The sequence below is a fragment of the Epinephelus moara genome, chromosome 9 (assembly GCF_006386435.1).
Source record: "Epinephelus moara isolate mb chromosome 9, YSFRI_EMoa_1.0, whole genome shotgun sequence".
NCBI classification, from domain to species: Eukaryota; Metazoa; Chordata; class Actinopteri; order Perciformes; family Serranidae; genus Epinephelus; species Epinephelus moara.
The window spans coordinates 25,658,594-25,680,774 of record NC_065514.1 but is presented as its reverse complement, the minus strand read 5'-3'; the positions used below and the strand labels follow the sequence as shown (position 1 = coordinate 25,680,774).

The following is a 22,181-nucleotide window of genomic DNA, read 5'->3' as shown; positions in this document are numbered from 1 at the left end:
AAGTACACGTATAACTATGACCTTAAAGTCTGAAAAGCAAATGTTAAACATCACTCACTTTCAGCAGCCTGTCTCCCACTTGCAATTTGCCCGAGGCCTCTGCTATCCCTCCTGGTGTGATGGACTTGACAAAGATCCCCCTCTCCCCTCCGATGACAGAGAAACCCAGACCTCCTGACTGCAGCTTCTCCAGATCCAGCCTTATGATCTCCTCCTGTACATTTAACAATAAATATGTAAACACCTTTAATATGTGAATTAAGAACTCTAATAGCTTTGATAGCGAAGAAGGCAGAGCCAATGAGGTAATGAATGCTATTAGATATAAGCTTGGAGGCAACAGTCAAGCTTTCAGCAATCACAATATTACTGTGATGACGAGAATATTAGTACAATATGTATCCATTTGTCATAAACACACACGCAATATTTTCTAGCTGCTTACTTGAAATTTCTAAACAAAGAAAAATTAATTAACGCACATCAATAGAGCAGAAAATAAAACTATTTTTTACTCACCTCTAAAGGACAAAGTGCTGCAACACCCTCTGTATCTCTCGGATCTTCTCCTTTGAGAAACCCTTAAACAGAAAACAATGTTGCAATTATATGTTAAATAAAAGACACAACCAACATCTTCACAGGTGACACCTTTAAGATCTGAAACATACCATTTATGCTGGATGAAACCTTGGGACTAATGTTGTTGTTGAGAAAAGTGACACTTTTCTGCCCAGGATAAACGGGCTTTCCATCCCTTTGAGAATGAGAAAAACATTACAATCACACACTTACAGTATCTTGAGCTTAAAATATACCTTTGTAAGATCAGTCAGATCAAAAACACTGATTATATTTACATGCACACTAATATTCCACTATTTTACCACATGACAATATTCTGATTTTGATACAGGTCATGTAAACAGCAAATTCACTTTGGATGTTCTTAATTATGCCTTTTTCCAAGTGTAGCATTTTCCCATTAAGACGTGGGATATGCTGGTATTCTGGTTTTAGGAGCATTCTTTGGACGTGTACTTAACGCAATCGGAATATGCGTCATCACTGGGGTTTTTACCGCAGTTTGTGACACACAGCTTCTTGCCTGTATGGTCACTTCTGTGCATCGTCATGGATGTGTTGTACACAATCAAACTAGCCAACAGTTTGCCAAGTTGTGGGGTAGAAATGACTGCCCAAAAGAAAAGTCCACATTTCTGGTTGGAAAAAGAAACACACCTACTTTTTAACATTACAAAAGACTTGGATATCAACAGGTTTTTGGATACAGCCTACACAAATATCACAATGCCGACTTTTTCAAGAAAGTGGTTGAAGGGTTAAAAGAGGAAGACTGTGCTTGCTCAGTCGAAAACAAGTCAGCCACTGGTGGAAAGCTCTGAAAAATTCCAATTTTGACGCAAAGAAGTGAAATGACACAGGTGGCTCAAAGCGTTCCACTATTCTTAATTGTGACATGATGAACAAAATGATAGGGCACATTAATTGGAGTATGCACAGCTGCATGTAAACAGGAATATTACTAAAATGTTCATGTTTGTTAACCATGTAAACACCTTAGTAAGAACATGTCTTTTTTAGCATAAGGGCAAAAACTGGAATATTTTGTGCAGGTAAACATAGTCACTGACTTAACAACATAGGCTACACATGTTCTGTTTGACTACCTTGTGGCTTTGAGAGTGAGGTTGTCGAGGGACAGCTCCAACAGTCTGGTGCTCTCACTGAGAGTCAGGTCCTGCGTAGGAGCACCGCTGATGTAGTGGATTAGATCAAGTGGTCTCAGGCTGCCCTCCTTAAAGGCCACTGAACCGGGATGGATGTTTTTCACAAACAAGACATCGAATACGCTGTCACTGCCACCATCCAGTTCCAGACCTGGTTACAGAACAGGCAGCAAAACATTTAGACTTTAGATGAAGTACAGAATCTGGAAATGCTGCAAGACCTACAAACAGACAGTATACAGTGCCTGAATTTGAATTGTGCCAGACATGTTTAATCTTTTTAATGAAGTCTGAGTCTTACCTAGTGGATCTTGGCTGCCCTTAAAGCAAATGTCAGGCAGCAGGTGGGCCTCTATGGGGGGCTTAGGAGGCTCCAGGACCCTCCCCACCACCAAATCTACAACACGGGGGGCCGCACGCACAAGATTGACCACCTCGGTGTGGCCCATATTGCTTACGTCTGTGTTGTTCACCTGGAGATAGAAAATAAAAGATTCAACCATTATGGATTTAAAGGAATAGCTTGACAATTTGGGAAACACGCTTATTTACTTTGTTACAGAGAGTTAGATGAGAATATCTCTACTACTCTCGGATATACTGTGCTACTAACTTAGCTTCGCATAAAGACTGGTGGCAGGTTGGAACAGAATAGGATTAGGAATGTACCGTAATCATTCTGTCTCCAGGTCTGAGCCTTCCATCTCCTCTGGCTGGATCTTGGACGATGTCATGGATGTAGCACCCATGATCGTTACCTTTGGTGAGGGTGAAGCCCAGGCTGCCTTTTTCTGATTTCACCAAGGAGACCTTTAGCTCGACTTCCTAACAACAGAAATTAATCTCAGTTAAAGGAATTATCCTTGGTCTAAATACATGTTTAAAATTTAGATCTACATTTTCTCTTTCTCAGTCCTTACCGGGACAAAGTCCTCTATGTCCTGTCCATTGCCGGACACGGTGAGGTTTAAGGGCAGAGGCAGTGGAGGGGGCAGAGGATCAGGGCTTGGGGCATTGGGGGACGACACCATGTGCAGGTGGGATGACTCCAGATCAGATGTCACAGGAGATGAAGGACCCCTGCCCGAACAGCCACACAGATACAATTATATGACATATCAGAGAATATAATTAATGCAGATGATAGGAATATTATTTTAACACTGTTCGTGTACCTCTTGCTGAGGTCTGATCTCGTCATCGACAGGTTTGGGGAATAGAAGGCTGAGGTGACGGTGTCGTCCAGCTGACCAGTGCTGTCGTAGCGTCCCAGTCCCAGGTTGCTGCTGGGGGTGTGGTAGACACTCCGATCCCAAGTTTGCCTGCTATGCTCCACAGGGCTCGGGCTGAAGGCTTCCTCCACCTCCTCGTCCCCGTCGGTGCTGTCGCTGTAGCTGTTGTGTCTGCCAGGGGTTTTGTGCAGCAGCCTCTCCAGGGCGTCCTCCACGGGGCCCTGACTCCTCTTGCCTTGTATACCCGGAGGAGAGGCTGTCCTGCCAAAGCTCAGGCTGGACTCTGCCTGGGTCACTGGCTCCTTTCGGGGTGATGGCATGGGTGTCTGGGAGGAAATCAGGTTAAAGTAAGTTTCCAGCAATCAATAGTACTTGAAATGCCCACACTGTAGTAGGGACAAAAAAGAGCACTGTTCACTAATTCACCAAAGCTGAAGTGTCCATTTCGGGAAGAACTCCATATTCAGGTCGACAGAGGAGCAAAGTTACTTCCTGTCCTGTTCCTCGCAAGGCTGATATCACCTCCTATATGAAGGATTTAAAGGACACAGACATTACATTCCAAAACATTCTTATTCAACTTCATTACCATTTATGTGAGTGCACTGACTGCAGCAGGAGAGAAATCTTGCTTACATGTTGTGAGAGTCCTTTGAGGGGCGTCTGATTGACCCGCATGATGACGTCGCCCACGTTAATGCGACCGCTCTCTGCAGCTGGTTGGCCAGGAAACAGCTTTTTAACCCGCACCATGCTGGAGCCGGGAGGTTCGTCAGGGATGTTCTCCTCTCGACTGAAACTGAAGCCCAGCCCTGACGTGTTCTTCAGCAGACACACCTCAAACACATTATCTGTGGGGACGAAGACACGCAGGTGAACTGGATATTCTTTCCTGTCCAGATGTGTTAACACTGTGATAAACTGGAAACGAGTCCAGTGTGTACCCTGTCAATCTATCTTTACTTTCACAAATGGTACAATCATATTTAACTTTTTAAAAAGGCTGCTTGATAGCACCAGTTTGAGCTCAAGCTAGATCCTCTATTGAAGAGAGTGAGTTACTGAAATTTAAAACACCTCTAAAACATTTTGACAAAGCCCCACTATTTCCCACCATATTAAATGCTAGGTTCACATTTTCCTACCTCAAAATTACAATCTCAAAGATCTTTTTTTAAATTATTTTTGGTGGCACCTATGGCGATATACGGTAAATACATGTGTGTTTTTGGATCTCTGCTCTCAGTAGATCTGATCAGTGTCACCTGTGTGATGTCTGTCTGTCTTTGCTTTGTGTGTTTAAACATAGTTAACGTTCATTCACAATGCTAGCAGAGACAGGACTATTGCGTTAGCCCCGCCTGCCCTCTCTAGAAGACCAACCATTGCTGGGTGATGGTAAACTTGAAGCTAACTGTGCACCGCTTATGATTGTTCCTTGAAAAAAAATTGAGATTATTACTTTCATACAATACTCACATGCCAATATAGACACTGAAAGCGCTACTGGTGGCCTTAAATGTTCCTCCTGTAAGTGATCCCTCCTTAAAACACTTCCAATGTCATTGATGGAGACAAAATCCAAAGTCTTCATTCTGAGCTAAAATGCCATCTGAAGTTCAGCTAAAGCTAATATGAGGTTTCAGCAGTCTGAATCACACAAATCAAGCGGGTGTCTTCCAAAATGACTGTCTAATTAGTAGCTAATTCCAGCTTTATGTTACTAATCAGCCAGAAAACACTGTCTGTGGCTCACTAAAATACAAAGTCAGAAATAGATCGACATAACGTGCCACATCTACAGCAGGAACAAAATAAAAACAGCTAATCTTAGGAAAGCAATATACTGGTCTTCTGGATCCAAACGAGCTACTGAGCTCTAAATAGGCAGCAGCATGCAGCTAATGGGTTGTACACACACACACACACACACACACACACACCCATTTTCTTTTAAATGAGATTACAGCAGGTTACTTTGTTTAGAGAGACCAAAGTGTTTTGTGTAACACTGTTAAAGAATATATGAGCTGAATAAGTGTTTTCCTGTTTACTTTTATTATTACCTTGTGGACTCTTAATATTTATACTGGGCAGGATGGGATTAGGGACACATTAGGGTATACTAAAATGGATTAGCTTTTAATATTTGTTACTTAAGAAATCAAGTTTATAATCTTGCTTGAAAATCATGGTGTGCCGTGTTGTCGCCTCACCTTTTGTAACAAAGCTGTACTCTGGTTTTTCTTTGACCTCAAGTGGCTGCTCTTTACTCTTGGCCTGGTCTTGGTCGTTGCCAGAAGTTCGTGGCGTGCACTGAGGCGTGAGGGGAGCATGGACACTGTCTGCGGGCAGATGACCCTTCTCCAGCAACAAGTGCACCGTCTGAAGTGGAAAATGATTTGCTTAGTGTGAGTGACCAGCTGGGGTCACGACTAAACAGCTTGTCAGCAGGGCGCTCATGTTAAATGTCATCCCTCACCTGCCCAGTGTCTCTGAGAGCCTCTACTGCTTGTTGATGAGTGGCTCCCTCCAGACTTTTTCCATTGACGGCCACCACACGGTCACCTGAGCATAGGGCAGACACAAGAGGAGTCAAAACAGATGAAGACAGACACTCTTCTTTTGTTCCAATAATTCTGAATTAGTTTATAACTAAGTCTTTCTGTTTTATGTGTGTTTAGGCCGTCACCTTTCTGTATCCTTCCGTCGAGCTCAGCAGCTCCTTTTGGTATAATGGCTTTAACGTAGATGCCTCCATGTCGAACAGTCGTGTTGACTCCTCCCTAAGAAATAAACACACCTTTAAGTCCAATCAGCTAAAGTTAAACTAGCTCCTTATGTATTTCCTATGGGGTTTGATGGCAGGTGTGGAGGTTTTGTTTTCACTGAGTATAACTGCTAAATGATAAATGCTTTGTCTTTACTGTGGGTTCAGACATACAATTTCGGTTCATTACAAATACTATTATTATAAAAAAATATACCAACCAAAGTTCACAAGAGAAGTATTTGAAAGCCACTTGGCAAAATCATTCAGGACCAAAGTTCCCCTGAAGTTCGTACTGTGGTTTGTTAGCATGCATGTTTTGTGGACCTGACCACAGATCAGGGTTTTGTTGATGCCCGTGTGAACAGTAGGTGTTGTCAGTTATTTAAAAATGCCATTAGCTGCTTCATGCCTGATGAAACACAATTCAGCAAAAAGAAATCAAGCGTATTTGTTTTCAGCAGTTACTTTTCTTACGTTGTCTTTCACAGGCGCTTATCTCGTCTGTGTCAGTGGAAAAGCTCACGTTACAAAGAGGGAATTCATTTTTTCATGCTTCTTTTTTGATTGTTGTGTCCTAATAATGTCCTCAATATTTAAATTATGCCTTGGTTTTTTTAAGTTTTCATGCAAGCTAGACAAAGCTTTTATCATATCACAATTATGAATTATTCGCAAATGAAAAAAATCCCCCACTGTGATGTTATTGACAAAATTACCGCAAGGTTAAATACTAATAATCAGAGACAATGAGAATTTCCATTCAATGTCCATTTGGTTATGGCAGTACTGACAATGGGTTTATTGTTAAGATGAATTTCATGGTGATTTAAATACACACTCAGTCTGTTATTATTCTCAAATATTAATATTTGACAGACCTCTGGTCTGCTGACACACAGTCAAGAGATTTGTTATTGAGTGTTATTGTCAATCAATAAGGTGTTCAAATTTTATATTATAATAGTTTTAATTATATTGGTGGCACTCCAGTAAGTCACTTTGGAGTCAGCAGCAAAGCCAAAGCCATTAGAAAGCTCATTAAAGGAATATGTTGAATTAGTGAAGAAAAGCTGTTTTCTTGCATGCGTCCGCAGTGAGCGAAGAATCCAAAAATACAGAAAATTCTTGATGAATTGGAGTGAAAGAGGTCTGTGTTTAACAACAGCAAAGAAGCTGTTTCCAAACACTACAACTCATGCAGTATAATCTAAGTCTCATTTATCCAGTTGTATGCTCAGTACTTCCCAAACACATGAATCTTCACTGAAACCTTACTATTTAAAACATTTCCACATGAAAAGTCTTACACATGGACAAGTAGTGCGCCAGGGCAAGCACATGCATTTGTGCTCTGCTCAATGGAATGCAGAATGGAGTTTAAATGCAGGTGCTTGCCCTGATGCACTACTCAAATGCAGATGTATTTTATATGGTAAGGTTTTAGCAAAAATGCATTTGTTTGGGAAAAACTGAGCATGTGACTGGTCAAATGACACCTGGATTATACTGTACAAGTTATGTGAGAGTTTGTAAACAAATGTTTTGATATAGTTTAGCTGTTGCTCAATGCAGCCCTTTTTTGCTCCAATTCATCAAGATTTTTTTGGATTCTTCGTTCACTGTAGAAACATGCGAGAAAAACAACATTTTTCTTCAAAAATTCAACGTAACATGGGGTGAGTAAATGATATACAAATGATCGTTTTGTGGGTGAAGTATTCCTTTAACAAGTCCTGTTTAAACTTTTTATGGTTCTTACTGTAAATGTACTAAACATACTGTATGATTTTATTTTTTAAAAAATCCTTATTGATTAAAAAAAAAAGGTAGCATGCAGAAAGAATCAGGTGGACAATAATCTCACAAAAGCTTCCAGAACTGACAACAAACCGCGTTATAAAAGCAAACCAAAACCAAGCAACATTTAAACAAGATGAAGGGGAAAGGGGTCAAACAAAGAGAGGGTGAAAACCTTGCCGAACAGTACCGTGACACTTATGCCCAGGCTGCTGTCTTTTTTAGACAGCTCAACGTCAAATAGTTCTCCTGGACGGAGACTATTGACCCCTGGGGCATTACCATTTAAATTTTCCATGATGTATTCCTGCAAACAGAGAACAGGGTATTAAGTTGAATTATCACAAGCTGGAACATGCAGAAAGAAGAAAGGATCATGGGAGAGTGAGGAAGCTGATCTAGGTAATGCTGAGAGGAAAATAAGCAGATATCACATTCAAGGAATGACATGCAGTGTAAAGGTTAACAAACTGCCTTGCATTGACATTGTACGTGCAATGACAGACAAAGGTTAAATACAACAGGCAGTTAGTTGTGCCAAGCATCTGACAGGTAATGTGTAATGCTTGTTTGTGGAAGAAGAACCACTCTTATCATGCTTCATTAACAAAAAACTTTCTTTTTTGCTCCACCAGGATTAAAAAAAAACAAAAACGTTTGTGAGTTTGATTCCTAGATCTCCTGAGTAGACTGACTACTCTGTAGGATGTTGTATAAAAGCAAACAATCCTTTTACACCAATGAATTCATAAACACAAAGGCCGCACCTTTTTGACTTTGAGTTTCTCTTGACTACTGGAATATGTCTCCTCATCCATGTCTGAATCCCCAAAATCAGAATGCTCAGAAACTTTGGGAGCTTCTGACACTTTAGCTTTTCTAGTTTTGGGTGGCAGAGCCGGCGGCATAGGATCCGAACCCACATTAGGTTCTGGTCTATGATGTTGGACAGCGGATGCAGGTTTGACAGTAGCTGTAGCTCTTTCCAGACACTGCTGAACTCCATTAGCAGGGGGTGGGCTGATTTTAGCAAGACTGCTTTTCCTGGAGTCCTGAGAACTGGGGCTGGTGTGCTGGTGGACTGGGGAGGAGGTGGATGAAGGTGTGCCAGCACTGTGGAGAGTGGGGCTGGGGCTTCCTGTTCCCATCTGCTCCTCTGATGAGGTATCAACATCCTGTTCTCTTTTCTGGCCAGAGTTAAGTATCTTCAACGCAGACTTGGCTTGGTAGGGAGTGTAGCCTGAAGAAGAGTCTGTCAAAACAAGGAAGAACAAAAATAGCTGCAGTTACATGGACACTAATCACATTCCAAGTGAATTGTTGACATGGACGCAAGATAAAGTTATGTAATAAAGCACCAAAAGCTCCAAAGCATTTAATCATAATATAACTTCTTCGACTTGTGCAAACTGGTTCCACCCCCTGTGAAATGTCTACTCTGACAGAAACATAACAGAGGTATAAGTTTATTCTCAACCAAATAGAGAAAACTCCCATTAAACCCCATTAAAAAATTCCTTCTAATCAAGCAGATCGGGTCAGTCTCTTCCAATTGAGGTGGTTACATGGGGCATTTTTATTCTGATTGGGCTATTATCCTGATTATTAGTGCAATATTAGGGTCCATGTAAATGCACCTAATGAGATTAGTTGACAAGTCTAGAAGTCGGAGAAAACACTGGTGATAAAATCTTTATATTACGACAAGAAATAAATAAGTCCAAAGCATAATAATTTGTACAAATACTAACAAAACATCACACTCATATCCCTGCTTTTACCTTTGTAGAGCCTCTCTTTGGGCTGTAACACCACCAGAGAAACATCATCGGGAGCATTTTGGAGAATGTCAACCGTGGTGGCATGAGAGAGCCCTTCTAGCTTCATATCATTCACTGAGATCAGCCGATCACCTGCAGCAACATTACAGCTGTCACGCTCACGCTAGCACTGCTGACAATTCTCACAGCAGATAACAAATTTTAAATAACTACCCTTATTGAAGGAAGAGTGCAGAAAAACACTGTCCTACCAGGTTTGAGGCAGCCGTTGAGATCAGCAGGACCCCCAGGAGTGATGGAGCTAATGATGGTGCCGAGATCCATACGACCAGAGTTCTCCCCTCCAACAACCTGGAACCCTAAAGAGCATGCAAGCACAAACAGATGTAAACCTGTAAATATATTCACTTATTCAAACAAAAAACATATTGGGAATATCTGTCAACTCTGACAGCTGAGAAATGGCAGCAGAGGTGGTGTAAAATTGAGTTGTTATTTTAGGAAAGTGCATATACACCCTTACCCAGGCCATATTTCACATCTTTCTTCAGGTTTACAGTTGTGATTTCTCTCTCTGGAGATGGCAAGGCAATGAGCTTTTTCTTGAGGGACTCTGTGCAGCACAAAGACACATGGCATTTACTGGAAAACACATGGACTCTGTAATTTCTGATTGATGCATATCATTATAATTTGGGTAAATTAATTTCTGAGGATATACAGTAGGCCACTCTGAGAGGATTAGTATATCTACACTGTAAGTATTAATCAGCTCAGGCAGGCATACAGTTTTGCCGAAGGGCTCCTACTTTAGCACTGTTGGCTAATGGGCCTGAAAAGAAGGGTTAAGCTAGGATGAAAGGGAAGGTCATGAGTTCAGTGCCAAGCATGAAGCTATTAAATGGTGGGAGCGGTGCCAGCTCCACAGGCAGGCAGCACTGAGAGGACAGAGACTCAATTCTGTATTATATAATTGTGATTTAGAACACAGACTTTTTTTAGTTGTATATCCGTACTTGGCCGTGCCACGATCAGCATATGGTTCAACAGATTGAAGAGGGAGGGATTAAAAATGTTACAAAATGAGTGAGAGCAGTTAGATATTTCCTGTGTTTTGACATTATAGTGTATACAAAGCATGGAAATCCAGAGTCTATGTGTATAGGGAAATAAAAGATAGAATTCTGATACGTACCGTTAACAGAGGCTGGGGTTGAAGGTGGTCCAGAGGAACTGTGCATACTGACACCTGGGTACAAAAACACAGGAGATAAGCAAGGCCAAGCTTTAGAGAGCAATTAAAACTTCTTGTCTGCCTCTCTGCCAATTTACAGCCAATAATATAGGAACGTGTTTGTGGAATAAATAATCAACACATAAAGAAGCCCCAGCATGATCAGGCCATTATATAGACCAATATCACAAATTTGCCTCAGGGGGCTTTACAATCTGTACAGCACAATACACCATCCTCCTTAGACCTGCTTCGAAAACTCCCCCCCAAAAAATGTTTAACTGGGATTAAAAATGAAAGAAACCAACTGAATATGTAGTGAAGTAGTTTTCTCCTGCTGGAATTCCCTCTTTACACTTTACATGGTGATGACATCACAGATTTTTAAATCGCTTTTCTGGAGAAAAGTTATACAAATATAAAACCTCCACTGATCAAAAATTCATAGTAGAAAGAGTCATAATTGACCTTGTCTCCAGTTTAAGGTGTCCTGTCAGCAGTTTTACAGATGTTTCTTTTACAATAGTGGCGTATGGGGAAAGCAGGTGTTGTTTTCACTGCAATACCGTGAGCGTCAACTGCAAAAATTTGGAAGCAAGGCTGAGCAGCGTCCCAGGGGTACTGGGACGGATCCCTCTCCCAGGACAGTCAGATGTGCAATAGATAACATGTGTACAGAATAATCAGTACAATAAAATTACAGTATAGAGCATTGGTACTTAAGCAGTGGTTTGGGGGACCCCCGTGGATCCTTGAGGGAATTCCAGGGAGTCCCCAGAAAAGGGGGAATAGTTCATTTTCACTATTTATTTCACTGTTGATGTGAGCCCAATGTGAGAAAGATTCATAAGAGAGACTACTCTGAGTTTAACTTCCTCTGCAGTTACTGTAGTTGACATTGGCAACTATAGAATTCTGGTCTTAATCATATCTGACAACCAATATCTTTTGAGATGGAGGTCCCTGAAGCCACATCTCATCAAATTGGGTCCATGACTTAATGTATATCAATTCAAAGGGCCTTGACACAAAAAGGTTGAGAACCACTGATACAGACAATCAGGATAGCATATTATGTGAAGTGAACAAAATAAACAAAAGCTAATCTTGGACACAGTAGGGAAGATATAAATATCTTTCTGGTGTCTGTATAAATGTCTGTCTGTTTTTTTTGTTTTTTTTTAACTGCCCTTATGAGTATTAGTTATATTCTCTAAATAAACTAAAGGGATGTTACTTCTTGCATTTCCATAAAAGTCGTTTTAAGAAACGTACAAATGTAATGTTCCCGACTAATAATATACCGGCTAATAATATACCACGGATGCAAAGTATTGAATGTAAAACATGCCACCTGTTTTTCCTACTTACTGCTGACATGTCACAATGGAGCCAGACAGGTGAGAAGCATCTGACTTATCTAATGGAAGAGAGCTGGAGCTGCATAGAACTACCATCTTAACTGCTGGTGAAATATATATTAACTATTCTGATTAATATTATAGAGTTTCCAGCACAACTACGATTACACTGATTTATATAAGAATAGGCGTCCACTTCAGATGGGAACTCTACAACAACTGCACTCTCCTTCACCAGAGAGATGCTTTATAGGTCAGCATCCTCACCTACTACATATGCTTGGCCAGTGTCCTCTATGGAGGAAGAGTCAGATTCTTTTTTGGACCTGCTGAGACTCCACACCGGGCTGCTGTGGGACACTGTGCCAAAAGATCTGAGAAGCAGGAAGAGAAAGAATAGAAGATTTAGCCTGAGGATGCAACTTGCCTCATTGAACGGGGGCAGAGGAACATAAAAGGATACTGAATGTAAAAAAAAGGAGAGCTTGGTTTAACTAAACACTTTCCATTCTTTGTGCATACAGAATCCTACTGGACTTATAATCACACGTCATCTGTAATGCTGACACGAGAGGGAGCAACTGGCATAAAAACAGTTTGTTAGTCATTTGAAATAGGAACACACACTGGTGAGCATAATCACACAAAAACACAGACATAAGGGTGCATGTGCACCCACACACACACACACACACACACACACACACAGACCCCCAGAGGTTTAATTAGAGTCTTGAGGTAGAGATGTCTGTGTCTCTGTGGTGTTAGGCGGAGCTATAGTCCCAGTAACAAGTCCTCACTTAGTAACCTCAGCCTGTCCTTAAGTGAGCTTAGAGACTCTGGCACTGCAGGCTCTGGAGAGGGCCAACTAATAAACACAAGATCCCATTTCCTTAACTGAGCATGAAATGTGATTTTTAAAGGAGAAATTAAAGGACTGAAATAAAATATTCTAGTTCCTGCATAGTCTGATGGAATGAAATACCAAAGAAATAACGTCATGATTTTATTGTGAACTGCCCCTACTCATATACGAGTGTATTTAGGCTTCAACTTAACATTTCACTTCAGCTTACTTGTCCTGCTGGTGCGAGAGGGAGTCTGTGTCTGAGCTGGCTCTCTGGTGTTGCTGGAAGTGAGAGGCCACTTGGCCGGGTTGTGCCTGACTCAGTCCACTGTGCGACTGGCCACGATATGACTCCGCCACCCTGTGCTCAGAGGACTCTGGCATTTGTCCCAGGTTGTGGTGGGAGCGGCTCATTATCCGCGGATTGGAAAGGACCGTGGAGGCCACTGGATTGAAACCTGGAAAGTGAAGCTCATCTTGGACCAATATTGGGCCAGACGGTGCCTTGTGGAGGGCCACCTCTGAGTAGGAGATCCTCTTCAGGTGGTCTGGGTTGGAGCGCGTCGATAAAGTGGGGGCCAGGCTGCCTGAGCTCACCGTCCTCCCCACTGAGTCTCCACTCCGAGGGTCAAGAGAATACTGCAAACTGCTCAAGGGGGAGTTCTCTGATTACCAGAAAGGACATGCAAAACAGAAAAGAACTGTTAGTTAATAAGAGTAATCAGGGTTCCTACAGCTTGAGGCAAGTTAGATTTAAGACTTCTGAAGACCTTTAATGCCACTTGGAATGAAATTTAAGACAACAATTACTTAGGATTAGGGACAGTTTTGTCCAAATGTTTATCGTAACATAGAACATGACTTTATGGGGTAATATGTGGCGTTTGTTGGCGAATTTTCTTGCCTTGATCCAATCATGACAAGGTTGGAAAAAGGTTTTGCTTAAAATATACAGAGGCATTTTAAAACCACTCAAGGCCTTTTCCTAGGTGAATTAATTCAATGCCTTTTAATACTCTTTAAGGATCCATGGGAATCCTGATAATGACATATTTGTTTATTAATATAGAAAAAGTAGGAGGCAAAAATGAAAATATAATAAAGCAGGGAAATTCCAAAGAGCTAAAGTGTTGATCTGTGTCATTAACTCAGCAGTCTGATGGAATTTATTGTCTAGACAGATAAAGCAGGTACTGTCCTCTGCATCTTTACTTTACTTTTTTTTTGTTTCTGGAGGTATCCATCTTAATCACCAAGCTAACGGTCGAGCCCATCATCAACTTATAAACCTAGCTGGAACGTTATGTCAGCAATGTGGTGGGAGCATGGGTGTGACAAAGTCGTTCTGCCAGATGAAACAAATCAAACCAAGCAAGGCGACATGACAAAGATAAATCAACAGTAAAAGATCGACCCACATGTTTGATTCATAACTGAAATAGGTTTCATAGGTTAGACAATGGACATGATGATTGACATAAAATGGCAAAGATTATATGCATTTCTATTGAAAGCAGTGGAGTTTCTACAGGTATAATAACTACTTGTATGTGAATTCATTGAAATAAGCTGCAATTCTGAGAAACGGAAATGAGTGGGCATCAGCTATTATCTGGAGAGGATATGTGGGATGGCTGACACATGCAGCTGCTGCTGGAAACAGTGTAGCTGAGTGTTAACATCATCAAGAGCTTTGTCTTTTTCAGGACACTGTGTTAACTCAATTTTCAGCTTTCTGTGTGAAAACATTTCTGCTGCCTGTTGACCTTCCTCTCAGTGAAAATATATGTCACTCCTAGCTGGCTAAATATTCCCAACTGTCCAAGGCCATCTCATGTGACCTCTTCCCACTTTGACATGTACAGCTGCTCACTTCTTTCCTACCTAGTTCTTGCAGCTCCTGGTTGTTTTGGCGGGCCTTCATCTGCAGGTGGAACTTGTGCTGGTCAGAGCAGAGCTGTAGCAGATACTGACAGGTCTTATTGCTGTCTGTCTGAAACAGGTGCTTAATCCCATCTGATGTATTCTGGAGGCAAATCTTCTTTTTCTTTAGGGTGACAAGTTTAACATTTAAGTGAAACGGAGGACCATCTGGGCAAAGTTAAAGTAAATAAATCAAATTTAATATAGTGTGGCATATTTATTTCTGATAATAAAAGACACAAGTACATACTATAAAGGAAATCTTCTTTGTCTCCCTCCAGGGGAACCTTAGCACCGGGGTACGATTTCCGTTAAGCACCTCAAAGATGAGCACCCCCTTGGAGTAGACACCCAGCATGATGCCCGTCTGGGACCGCTTCTCAGGAAGCACCCGATGGAAATGGACACCATACTCTGTCAGCCTCTGGCTCACCTTTAAGAAAATCAATACAGAGTCAGAGAGTCTTGAATTCTCAAAAACACAATTCTGAGAGAAAGGGAAAGGATGTGTTTGCCATGCAAAGAAGAGGTCTTTCATGAGGTCAGTAATTCAGTTTGAGTACACCGATTTTTATCTGATTACATGCATTATGATGATATTATTAAATCTGGCTCAGTAACATGAGGAAAACAGAGCTGCTCTGGTAACTGTGGACAGAATAAAATGCAGTGCAAGACACAGTCACTTTTCTTTGTAGTTGACACTGCAATCTTTGCTGTGAAACAAACTCAGATGTATTACTCTTTCTGCCAAAGTAAAGTCTTTGGCACTTTTTACTGGAAAGCCTGCCATTTTGTGCAAACAAAATGGCCACTGTGTTTGTCACAAAATAAACACTCATGTGGCAATAACTGAAAATATTTTGGTTCATCTGTCTGAAACCGCGATTCCTATATAGTGTGGTCGTGCTGACCTTGAGAAACTCGAACTCTGCCTCGGACTCAGATGCTCCGTAGTAGTTGCTGTGAAGTTTTGGCAGCTCCTCCTTGATGGTCGTCTGGTCCACCTTATCCAGGACAGACACGGGGAGGTAGTGCTCCAGTCTGAAGTAGGTCTTTCCATGGAGCTGAGGAACAGAGATTGACAGCATTATTTTTAAGATCAATTTGTCGTTTCATGAAATTTAATTTCATGAGGCTAAGGCAAGTCAAATTTATTTCTAAAGCACCTTTGGCAACCCAAAGTGCTTTACAGATTACACAGGTAAAAGCACAAGAAACAAATAATGAAAACAATAAAAACAAGCAAGCAAAAGCACATGGAATAAAAACACTAAATGCAAATGGACAAAACAACAAAGAGTAAAAATATAATAACAATAGAACACACGATCACAAACACACAGAATAAAATCAATAAAACTGACCAATAAATTTGATTTAAAAGAAAATTAAATAAAAGCAATGGTAAACAGGTGGGTCTTCAGCTTGGATTTGAAAGTAGTCAGCATTGTCTCAAGTCCTAGCTCTTCTGGCAATTTGATTGAGCAGCACAGAAACTAAAGGCAGCTTCACCATGTTTAGTTTTGACTCTAGGAACAACCAATGATCCAGAACCAGCCGACCTGAGAGAACTGCAAGGTTCATACTGGGTCAGGAGGTATAACAAGTATCTTGACCTAAACTCTTCAGTGATTTATAGATAAGCAATACAATTCTGTGAGAAACTGGTAGCCAATGTCCTGATCTGAGAACTGGAGTTACATGCTGAGCTTTTCTGGTCCTTGTTACAACCCTGGTAGCATTCTGGATCAGCTGAAGCTGTGTTATTGCTGTCTTTGATAGACCTGTAAAAAGTCCATTGCTGTGGTCCAGCCTGCTATAAAAGCACGTGCAAGTTTCTTTGGATCATATTCCAACATCAATTCACAATTCACAACATCTTTGATTTTTACAGTATTTTAAGGTGTTAGAAGGCTGAGACCAATATTCAACTTCTTTAATTTTTGTTTCTAAAAAGTTTTACAAGTCTTTATCTCACATTCCATTTCAAATGTGTAGATTCAGAAATACTCTTTCATTCTTAAAAAAATCAAGTGTTGTTAGCTGACTGATAACAAGTATATGTAGTGAAGAGATTCGGTACCTCAGGTTGGTAGTCACTGAATTCAGCCTGCAGTGCCAGTGAAGCTAACAGGATGGCATTTTCTGTGTCACAGCGCATCCTCTCCTCCAAGATATCCTTCCTCAGCTGTAAGTAGTACTGATGTTTGGTCATAGCGTGCCTGATACACACAGAAAAATATAGACATTTTGGATTAGTGCGATTTATTTTTATGTAACATGCTATGCCAACACATGGGTCTGTTGTTATGTAACATTTGTATCTGTAATATGGTATGATTCTGGGATCTCACCACCGAAATATACACTTACTGTATGAGGTTGACGTCATCAAGGAAGAATTTGATGCGTAAGAAAAGATTAAAAGGCACATCAGATTTCTTCTTCTTAGGATCCTCCTTCCATCCCTCTGGGGCCACTTTGGACAGTTTGGCATCAGGATCGACGAAGAAAAACTCATTTTCTGTTTGTAGGATTTTCAAGAGGAGAAGGTTAGGGCAGGTGAGAGGAGTCAGAGTGAGAAGACATTAATCAGTAATGTCTTTCCGCTTGACACAACATTCTGCATATTCAATGAGACATCAGGTGTAGAAAATTAATTTATATGTAAATAACATGAACCCCTGCACTAAAAACTAATCAGATCACATCTAATATGCTTGAGATGTGATCTCACGGTTTTATACCTCGCATTTAAAGGTCCAGTGTGGAAGATTTAGGGGCATGTATTGGCAGAAATGGAATATAATAATCATAACTATGTTTTTGCCAGTGTAAAAATACCTGAAACTAAGATTTGTTGTTTTCACTTCCTTAGAATGAGCTGTTTCTATCTACATTGAACAAAAATTTAAATGCAACGCTTGTGTAGAGTTTTATCTAGAGTGAAGTGTTGAGTGTTGCGTTTAAATTTTTTGTTCAGTGTACATACTGAGTGGGTCCCTTCCCATGGTGTCCGCACTGTTGTTTCAACAGTGGCCCAGAAAAGACAAATCAGACACTGCTTTGGACTGATTGCATTTTCATGTTGGCCACCGTAGTTCTCCTACACGCTTGGCACAAGGGAGACGTTTTAATTGTTTGCAATCTGGAAACTCACCACTAGATGCCACTAAATCCTACACACTGGACCTTTAAAAAGAGAAAACTTGCTCTAGAATAAATAATGCGCCATTTCAAAGTAGAGCTGTAATTTTCTGCCAAAGCCCAACGAGGTCCAACCAATTTTCCAGTATGCGTGTTTTTTGTTGTTGTCATTTTTCATGAAACTGTGCATTCTCGTATGTATATGGCAGGAATTTGAATCAAGAGAAACGGAGAGACAATGAGGGGGGAGACTGTGGCTGAGAGAGGGAAAGTGACGGAACAACGGAACAATATAGTGGTGGAGAACCAGGGTAAACCTGGATCAGTGACAAAGCTTACACTGGTTAAATAATAACAAATATGGTTACAAGTAAGTGCACACAATAAAGAGGACTGATAGCCCACATATACCTGATAGTCTAGTGTTTATTTTGTCAACTATTTTTTCATTTAGTCTTAGTCATGTGTGAAATGTCCTTGTTAGATTTTATGTAGTCAACCACATCCTGTTTTTTTAAGTCAAGTTTTAGTTTTATTATCAATATTTAGTTTTATTGTAGTTTAGTTTTAGTCAATGAAAACTTTTGACATTTTACTCCTTTCTGTTCATCGTATTATATGAACCTTTTCGTCATTTATTTCAAACAAAATCCTTATTATCTAATGAAAAACACAGATTGAATGATTAAGAATGCAACTTTGCAAAAAACATCTGGTCTAGTGGCCTGACGGTATCCATTCAAGGAATACATTCAGACATGGAACATGTTCTGATTTGCATGTTTATTCTGAACCAACATGATTCAGCAACTAGCCTATGGCTCATTACTGTGAACACGCAATGTGCCAAAACATCAACTTGTTTCTTTCTCATAAGCCTTGTTTTTGTCACTGTTACCGTAACTTTAATTTAACGACAAGTTACTACAAGTCCCCCTGACTGTGCTCATTTTGTTCTGTCAAGTGTAGTCCTGATAAGATGCACACTGCACAGGAAACTCACTGCTGCATTAAAAGAAGTTCCTCTTTTTTTGTTAACAAAACTAAAGAGAGATTTTAGTACTTTTTATTTAAAAAAAAAAAACATTTTAGCCTTGTCTTAATTTGTCAACAATATTGCATGTTTACATAGTCCTTGTTAGTGTTTAATGATGTCAGTGCCATCTTGTCTTAGTCATGGAAAAAAGGCCATTGACGAACATATTTAGTTATAGTTTTGATTTGAGTTTCTAACAAACACGTGCATACATGCAACTCAGATCACAGTCACACACAGGAGCAACATACAGTACCTCTGAGGTATGCTAGGCTGAAGAGATGGTGCTCCACAAGCCCGATGTGGGCCACCACCATATCAAGAACATCTTTACACACTGCCTTGATGTCACAGCTCAGCTCCAGCTTTTGGCCATTCAGCAGCACCACACCCACCTTCCTCTGCACTTCCTCCACCTTACCGCGTTTCTTTCAGGTAGAGAAAAAAAAGGAAGGAGTAATGGATTTACAACTACAAAATAAAGTAGTTTCTGTGACAACAATGTGAAAACATTGGCTCAAAGGTGGCATTACATTTACATCCTCACCATTATTGAAGAGGGAACAGATAAGGCAACAGGGGGCTCACTGGCCATCTTCACAAACTCAGGCCCAAGGAAGTTCTGTCATTGGTGTGATGAAAGAAAGAAATTGTCACTGGGAGAACATTTGTTTTCTTTAGGGATAGTTTTCAACCTGGTCCTTTGTTCATATATTTTTCAGTTATTAATGAAACTGATTGTGTTTACGATGTAATCACTTGTTTTGAGTGATGAGCAACTGTACAAAACATATTTAAAACACATTCACGGCCTACTTCCTTTCTACAGAACAACACTCGCACTGCAGGTTCAAACCTGTTTTAGTAGCTGCTGTAATCATTAAATTTCAATGACAACAGCTCATGTGATGCTTTTTTAAGTGCTGCGCACACTTCCTTGTTGCTTTTCTGTTGTAATCATGTCTCACCATAAGTGGAGGAGCAAGATTCCTTTGCTTCAGCTCAAAGGTTTTTGGTTTACCAACAGAATTCCCCCCGACATCCAAAATTACATCAATTTAAAACCTACCATAAACTACATAAAGTATAATTTAGCTAATCGGAATATAACTAATATACAGTATCTGAGGTTTACTGCCTACATCAGCAGAGTGCTGCTACATTTATCACTTGTGTTAGCACATTTGTGACAGTAGGTGGGATAAATCCAGCCGTACCCAAAAAATCCCACTAGCACCACAATCACATATAGTTGTAATTAATGTAGTGACGCTGACATGAATTATGTTTTCAAGTCAGCAATTTGTATTTACAGAGCACACCATCAACAACCAAGTTGCCAATGAGCTCATGTGAGAAATTGTACATCAATCATCAAATTTTGCAGTTTTAACAAACGTCAACAGATGAAGAGTCAGGCCTTGGATGTAGGGAGTTGCCATGGCAGAGTGTGTGTTGAAAAGATGTCTTTTAATCACTTTCAGGAGTTGGCTGAGTCATGGGTGTGAATTTATAGGTTGTCTATATTTTTATAGTGACAAAGGAAGTTTGTTTGTGATCAAAATTAATGTTTATGAAGAAAAAATAAGATCCAGATAACTGAAATGATCCTCAGCATCACAGATTATCATTTAAAGCATATCCTTGAGTCTGCTAAAACATAAAGAGCAAAGACCTTGGGTTTGCGAAGTGGCACAGAAGAGGTGTGGAGTGGGTCTCGTAGGTCGAGCATGGAAGTGCGAGATGGGGCCAAGGGGTCATCTGTGGGGTAGAGGTTTGCCCTGGACAGCCTGCTGGCCAGGTGGGCCTGGAGCCGCTGCACCTCCTCTTCCTGCCTCTGGAGGAGCAGCTCTGCCCCGACCAGACCTTCATCAGCTGCCCCCTCATACAGCCTACAGGCAGAGGAGAGGAGAAAAGAAGAGGAGAGCTGGTGTCAGTATGATATCGTCAAAAAGCTTTACAGAAACAAGACTACTGTTTAATGCAGGATGCCTTGTGAGATTTGTCTTTTATTTACTGAGGTTCTTTTTTCTTCCTCCATAAAATAAATACTTAAAAGTGGCAGCAGGAGCGGGGTATGTCAGACACTGTTTTTACACACAAAAGACACCAAATACTAGCCGATTTTCTTTTAGGGGAAACAAGCACTCTGTGCTTGATTTTGATCTGATTTTTCTGTTAGCAGGCATGGCAACAGCAGGCAGCAGTTCTCTGTAATGCCAGAGATTAAAGAGATAGAGATTGCTGAATGTGGATGTCACACCAGATGACCTCACTTGCAAAGCATGGAGCTGACCCTGCTGAGCCACAACAGTTGTGTGTGGCCTTGAGGACTGAACAGGACTACTTCATTGGTGGCATCCCTGTTCTGTGTTCTCTAACCATGGATAGATTTCCATATGGATCAATTAAATAGTACCTGTAGATTGGATGCTTAGAGTGGAAAACATCACTGGTAGCTTGTTTGTTAAATTGCCAGCTGTATACATATTGTGTGTGTGTGTGTGTGTGTGTGTGTGTGTGTGTGTGTGTGTGTGTGTGTGTGTTACCTGTGCCTGTGTGTGTTGTGACTTGTCAGCGACAGGGCATCATGTTCAGAGGACAGGGCCGCCTGGGAGCCAAACCTCCTCACCTCGCCTGGTTTCTTAGCTGGAGGAGACATGGGAATATTAGCTGTGTACGCACACATAAACACACGCACAGACACACACAGGAAGGAGTAAATTGTGTTTTGACACTATGCAAGCAAACACACCCCTCCAGATGAAGACACCCACACTAGTGTAAAATGTACCTGCATGAACATGTGTTCAAGAAAGTGGAGTAGTTTCAGAAATCATGTCAAAACAGCACTACAAATGGGATCTCTGTTGACGTGAGTTGAAATTTTGTACAAAGTACCACCACTGCATTACAGCAACAATATGTGTCAGCCAGTACTGAAATAGTCATTTTACACATTAAGAGCCTTTCCATTTCTTAGAAGTCATGACTTATTGCAAGTTTCAGCTGACAGTAATTCAAACAGCCTTTCGTTTTGGACCACCTTTGATATATTTTAGCCATTTCCAAATAAAACTGGCACTGCTTCCACTAGTAGATCTGAACTCCTCACAGCTGTCTGAGCTCAATGTCAAACTTTTGTGCAAGGGTGCAACCAGTGGATATATTGATAAATGGAGCAAAGGTGTGAGGCCATGTTGAATAAATTTGCTTGGCTTCATCTCCCACTTCACTGACAGTTGAGTAAATGAGTCATAATTAGTGAATATTATAAAAACAAAAGCATATCTGAA

The 22,181-nt window shown here is 40.7% G+C and overlaps 1 protein-coding gene across 5 annotated transcripts in view; it reads right to left on the bottom strand.

Annotated features, from left to right (window-relative positions):
- The window catches only part of ptpn13 (protein tyrosine phosphatase non-receptor type 13), a 53,880-nt gene that overhangs the window by 6,000 nt on the left and 25,699 nt on the right, over positions 1–22,181 (bottom strand). For 2 of the 5 annotated variants that reach the window (XM_050053109.1, XM_050053110.1), the window contains exons 9-38: positions 21,435–21,534; positions 20,561–20,777; positions 19,433–19,507; positions 19,142–19,313; positions 17,076–17,226; positions 16,786–16,924; positions 15,614–15,766; positions 14,950–15,132; positions 14,661–14,823; positions 13,006–13,441; positions 12,197–12,303; positions 10,530–10,583; positions 9,858–9,947; positions 9,586–9,693; positions 9,335–9,466; positions 8,321–8,805; positions 7,729–7,860; positions 5,676–5,769; positions 5,466–5,551; positions 5,200–5,368; positions 3,620–3,834; positions 3,410–3,508; positions 2,927–3,309; positions 2,672–2,831; positions 2,421–2,576; positions 2,053–2,224; positions 1,692–1,902; positions 672–757; positions 520–581; positions 59–214 (exon numbers count right to left, since the gene is read on the bottom strand). In XM_050053109.1, coding sequence (XP_049909066.1) covers positions 59–214; positions 520–581; positions 672–757; positions 1,692–1,902; positions 2,053–2,224; positions 2,421–2,576; positions 2,672–2,831; positions 2,927–3,309; positions 3,410–3,508; positions 3,620–3,834; positions 5,200–5,368; positions 5,466–5,551; positions 5,676–5,769; positions 7,729–7,860; positions 8,321–8,805; positions 9,335–9,466; positions 9,586–9,693; positions 9,858–9,947; positions 10,530–10,583; positions 12,197–12,303; positions 13,006–13,441; positions 14,661–14,823; positions 14,950–15,132; positions 15,614–15,766; positions 16,786–16,924; positions 17,076–17,226; positions 19,142–19,313; positions 19,433–19,507; positions 20,561–20,777; positions 21,435–21,534 — 4,946 coding nt within the window. The remainder of the gene's footprint in view (positions 1–58; positions 215–519; positions 582–671; positions 758–1,691; positions 1,903–2,052; positions 2,225–2,420; positions 2,577–2,671; positions 2,832–2,926; positions 3,310–3,409; positions 3,509–3,619; positions 3,835–5,199; positions 5,369–5,465; positions 5,552–5,675; positions 5,770–7,728; positions 7,861–8,320; positions 8,806–9,334; positions 9,467–9,585; positions 9,694–9,857; positions 9,948–10,529; positions 10,584–12,196; positions 12,304–13,005; positions 13,442–14,660; positions 14,824–14,949; positions 15,133–15,613; positions 15,767–16,785; positions 16,925–17,075; positions 17,227–19,141; positions 19,314–19,432; positions 19,508–20,560; positions 20,778–21,434; positions 21,535–22,181) is intronic. The other 3 variants (XM_050053111.1, XM_050053112.1, XM_050053113.1) reach the window with 3 other exon arrangements.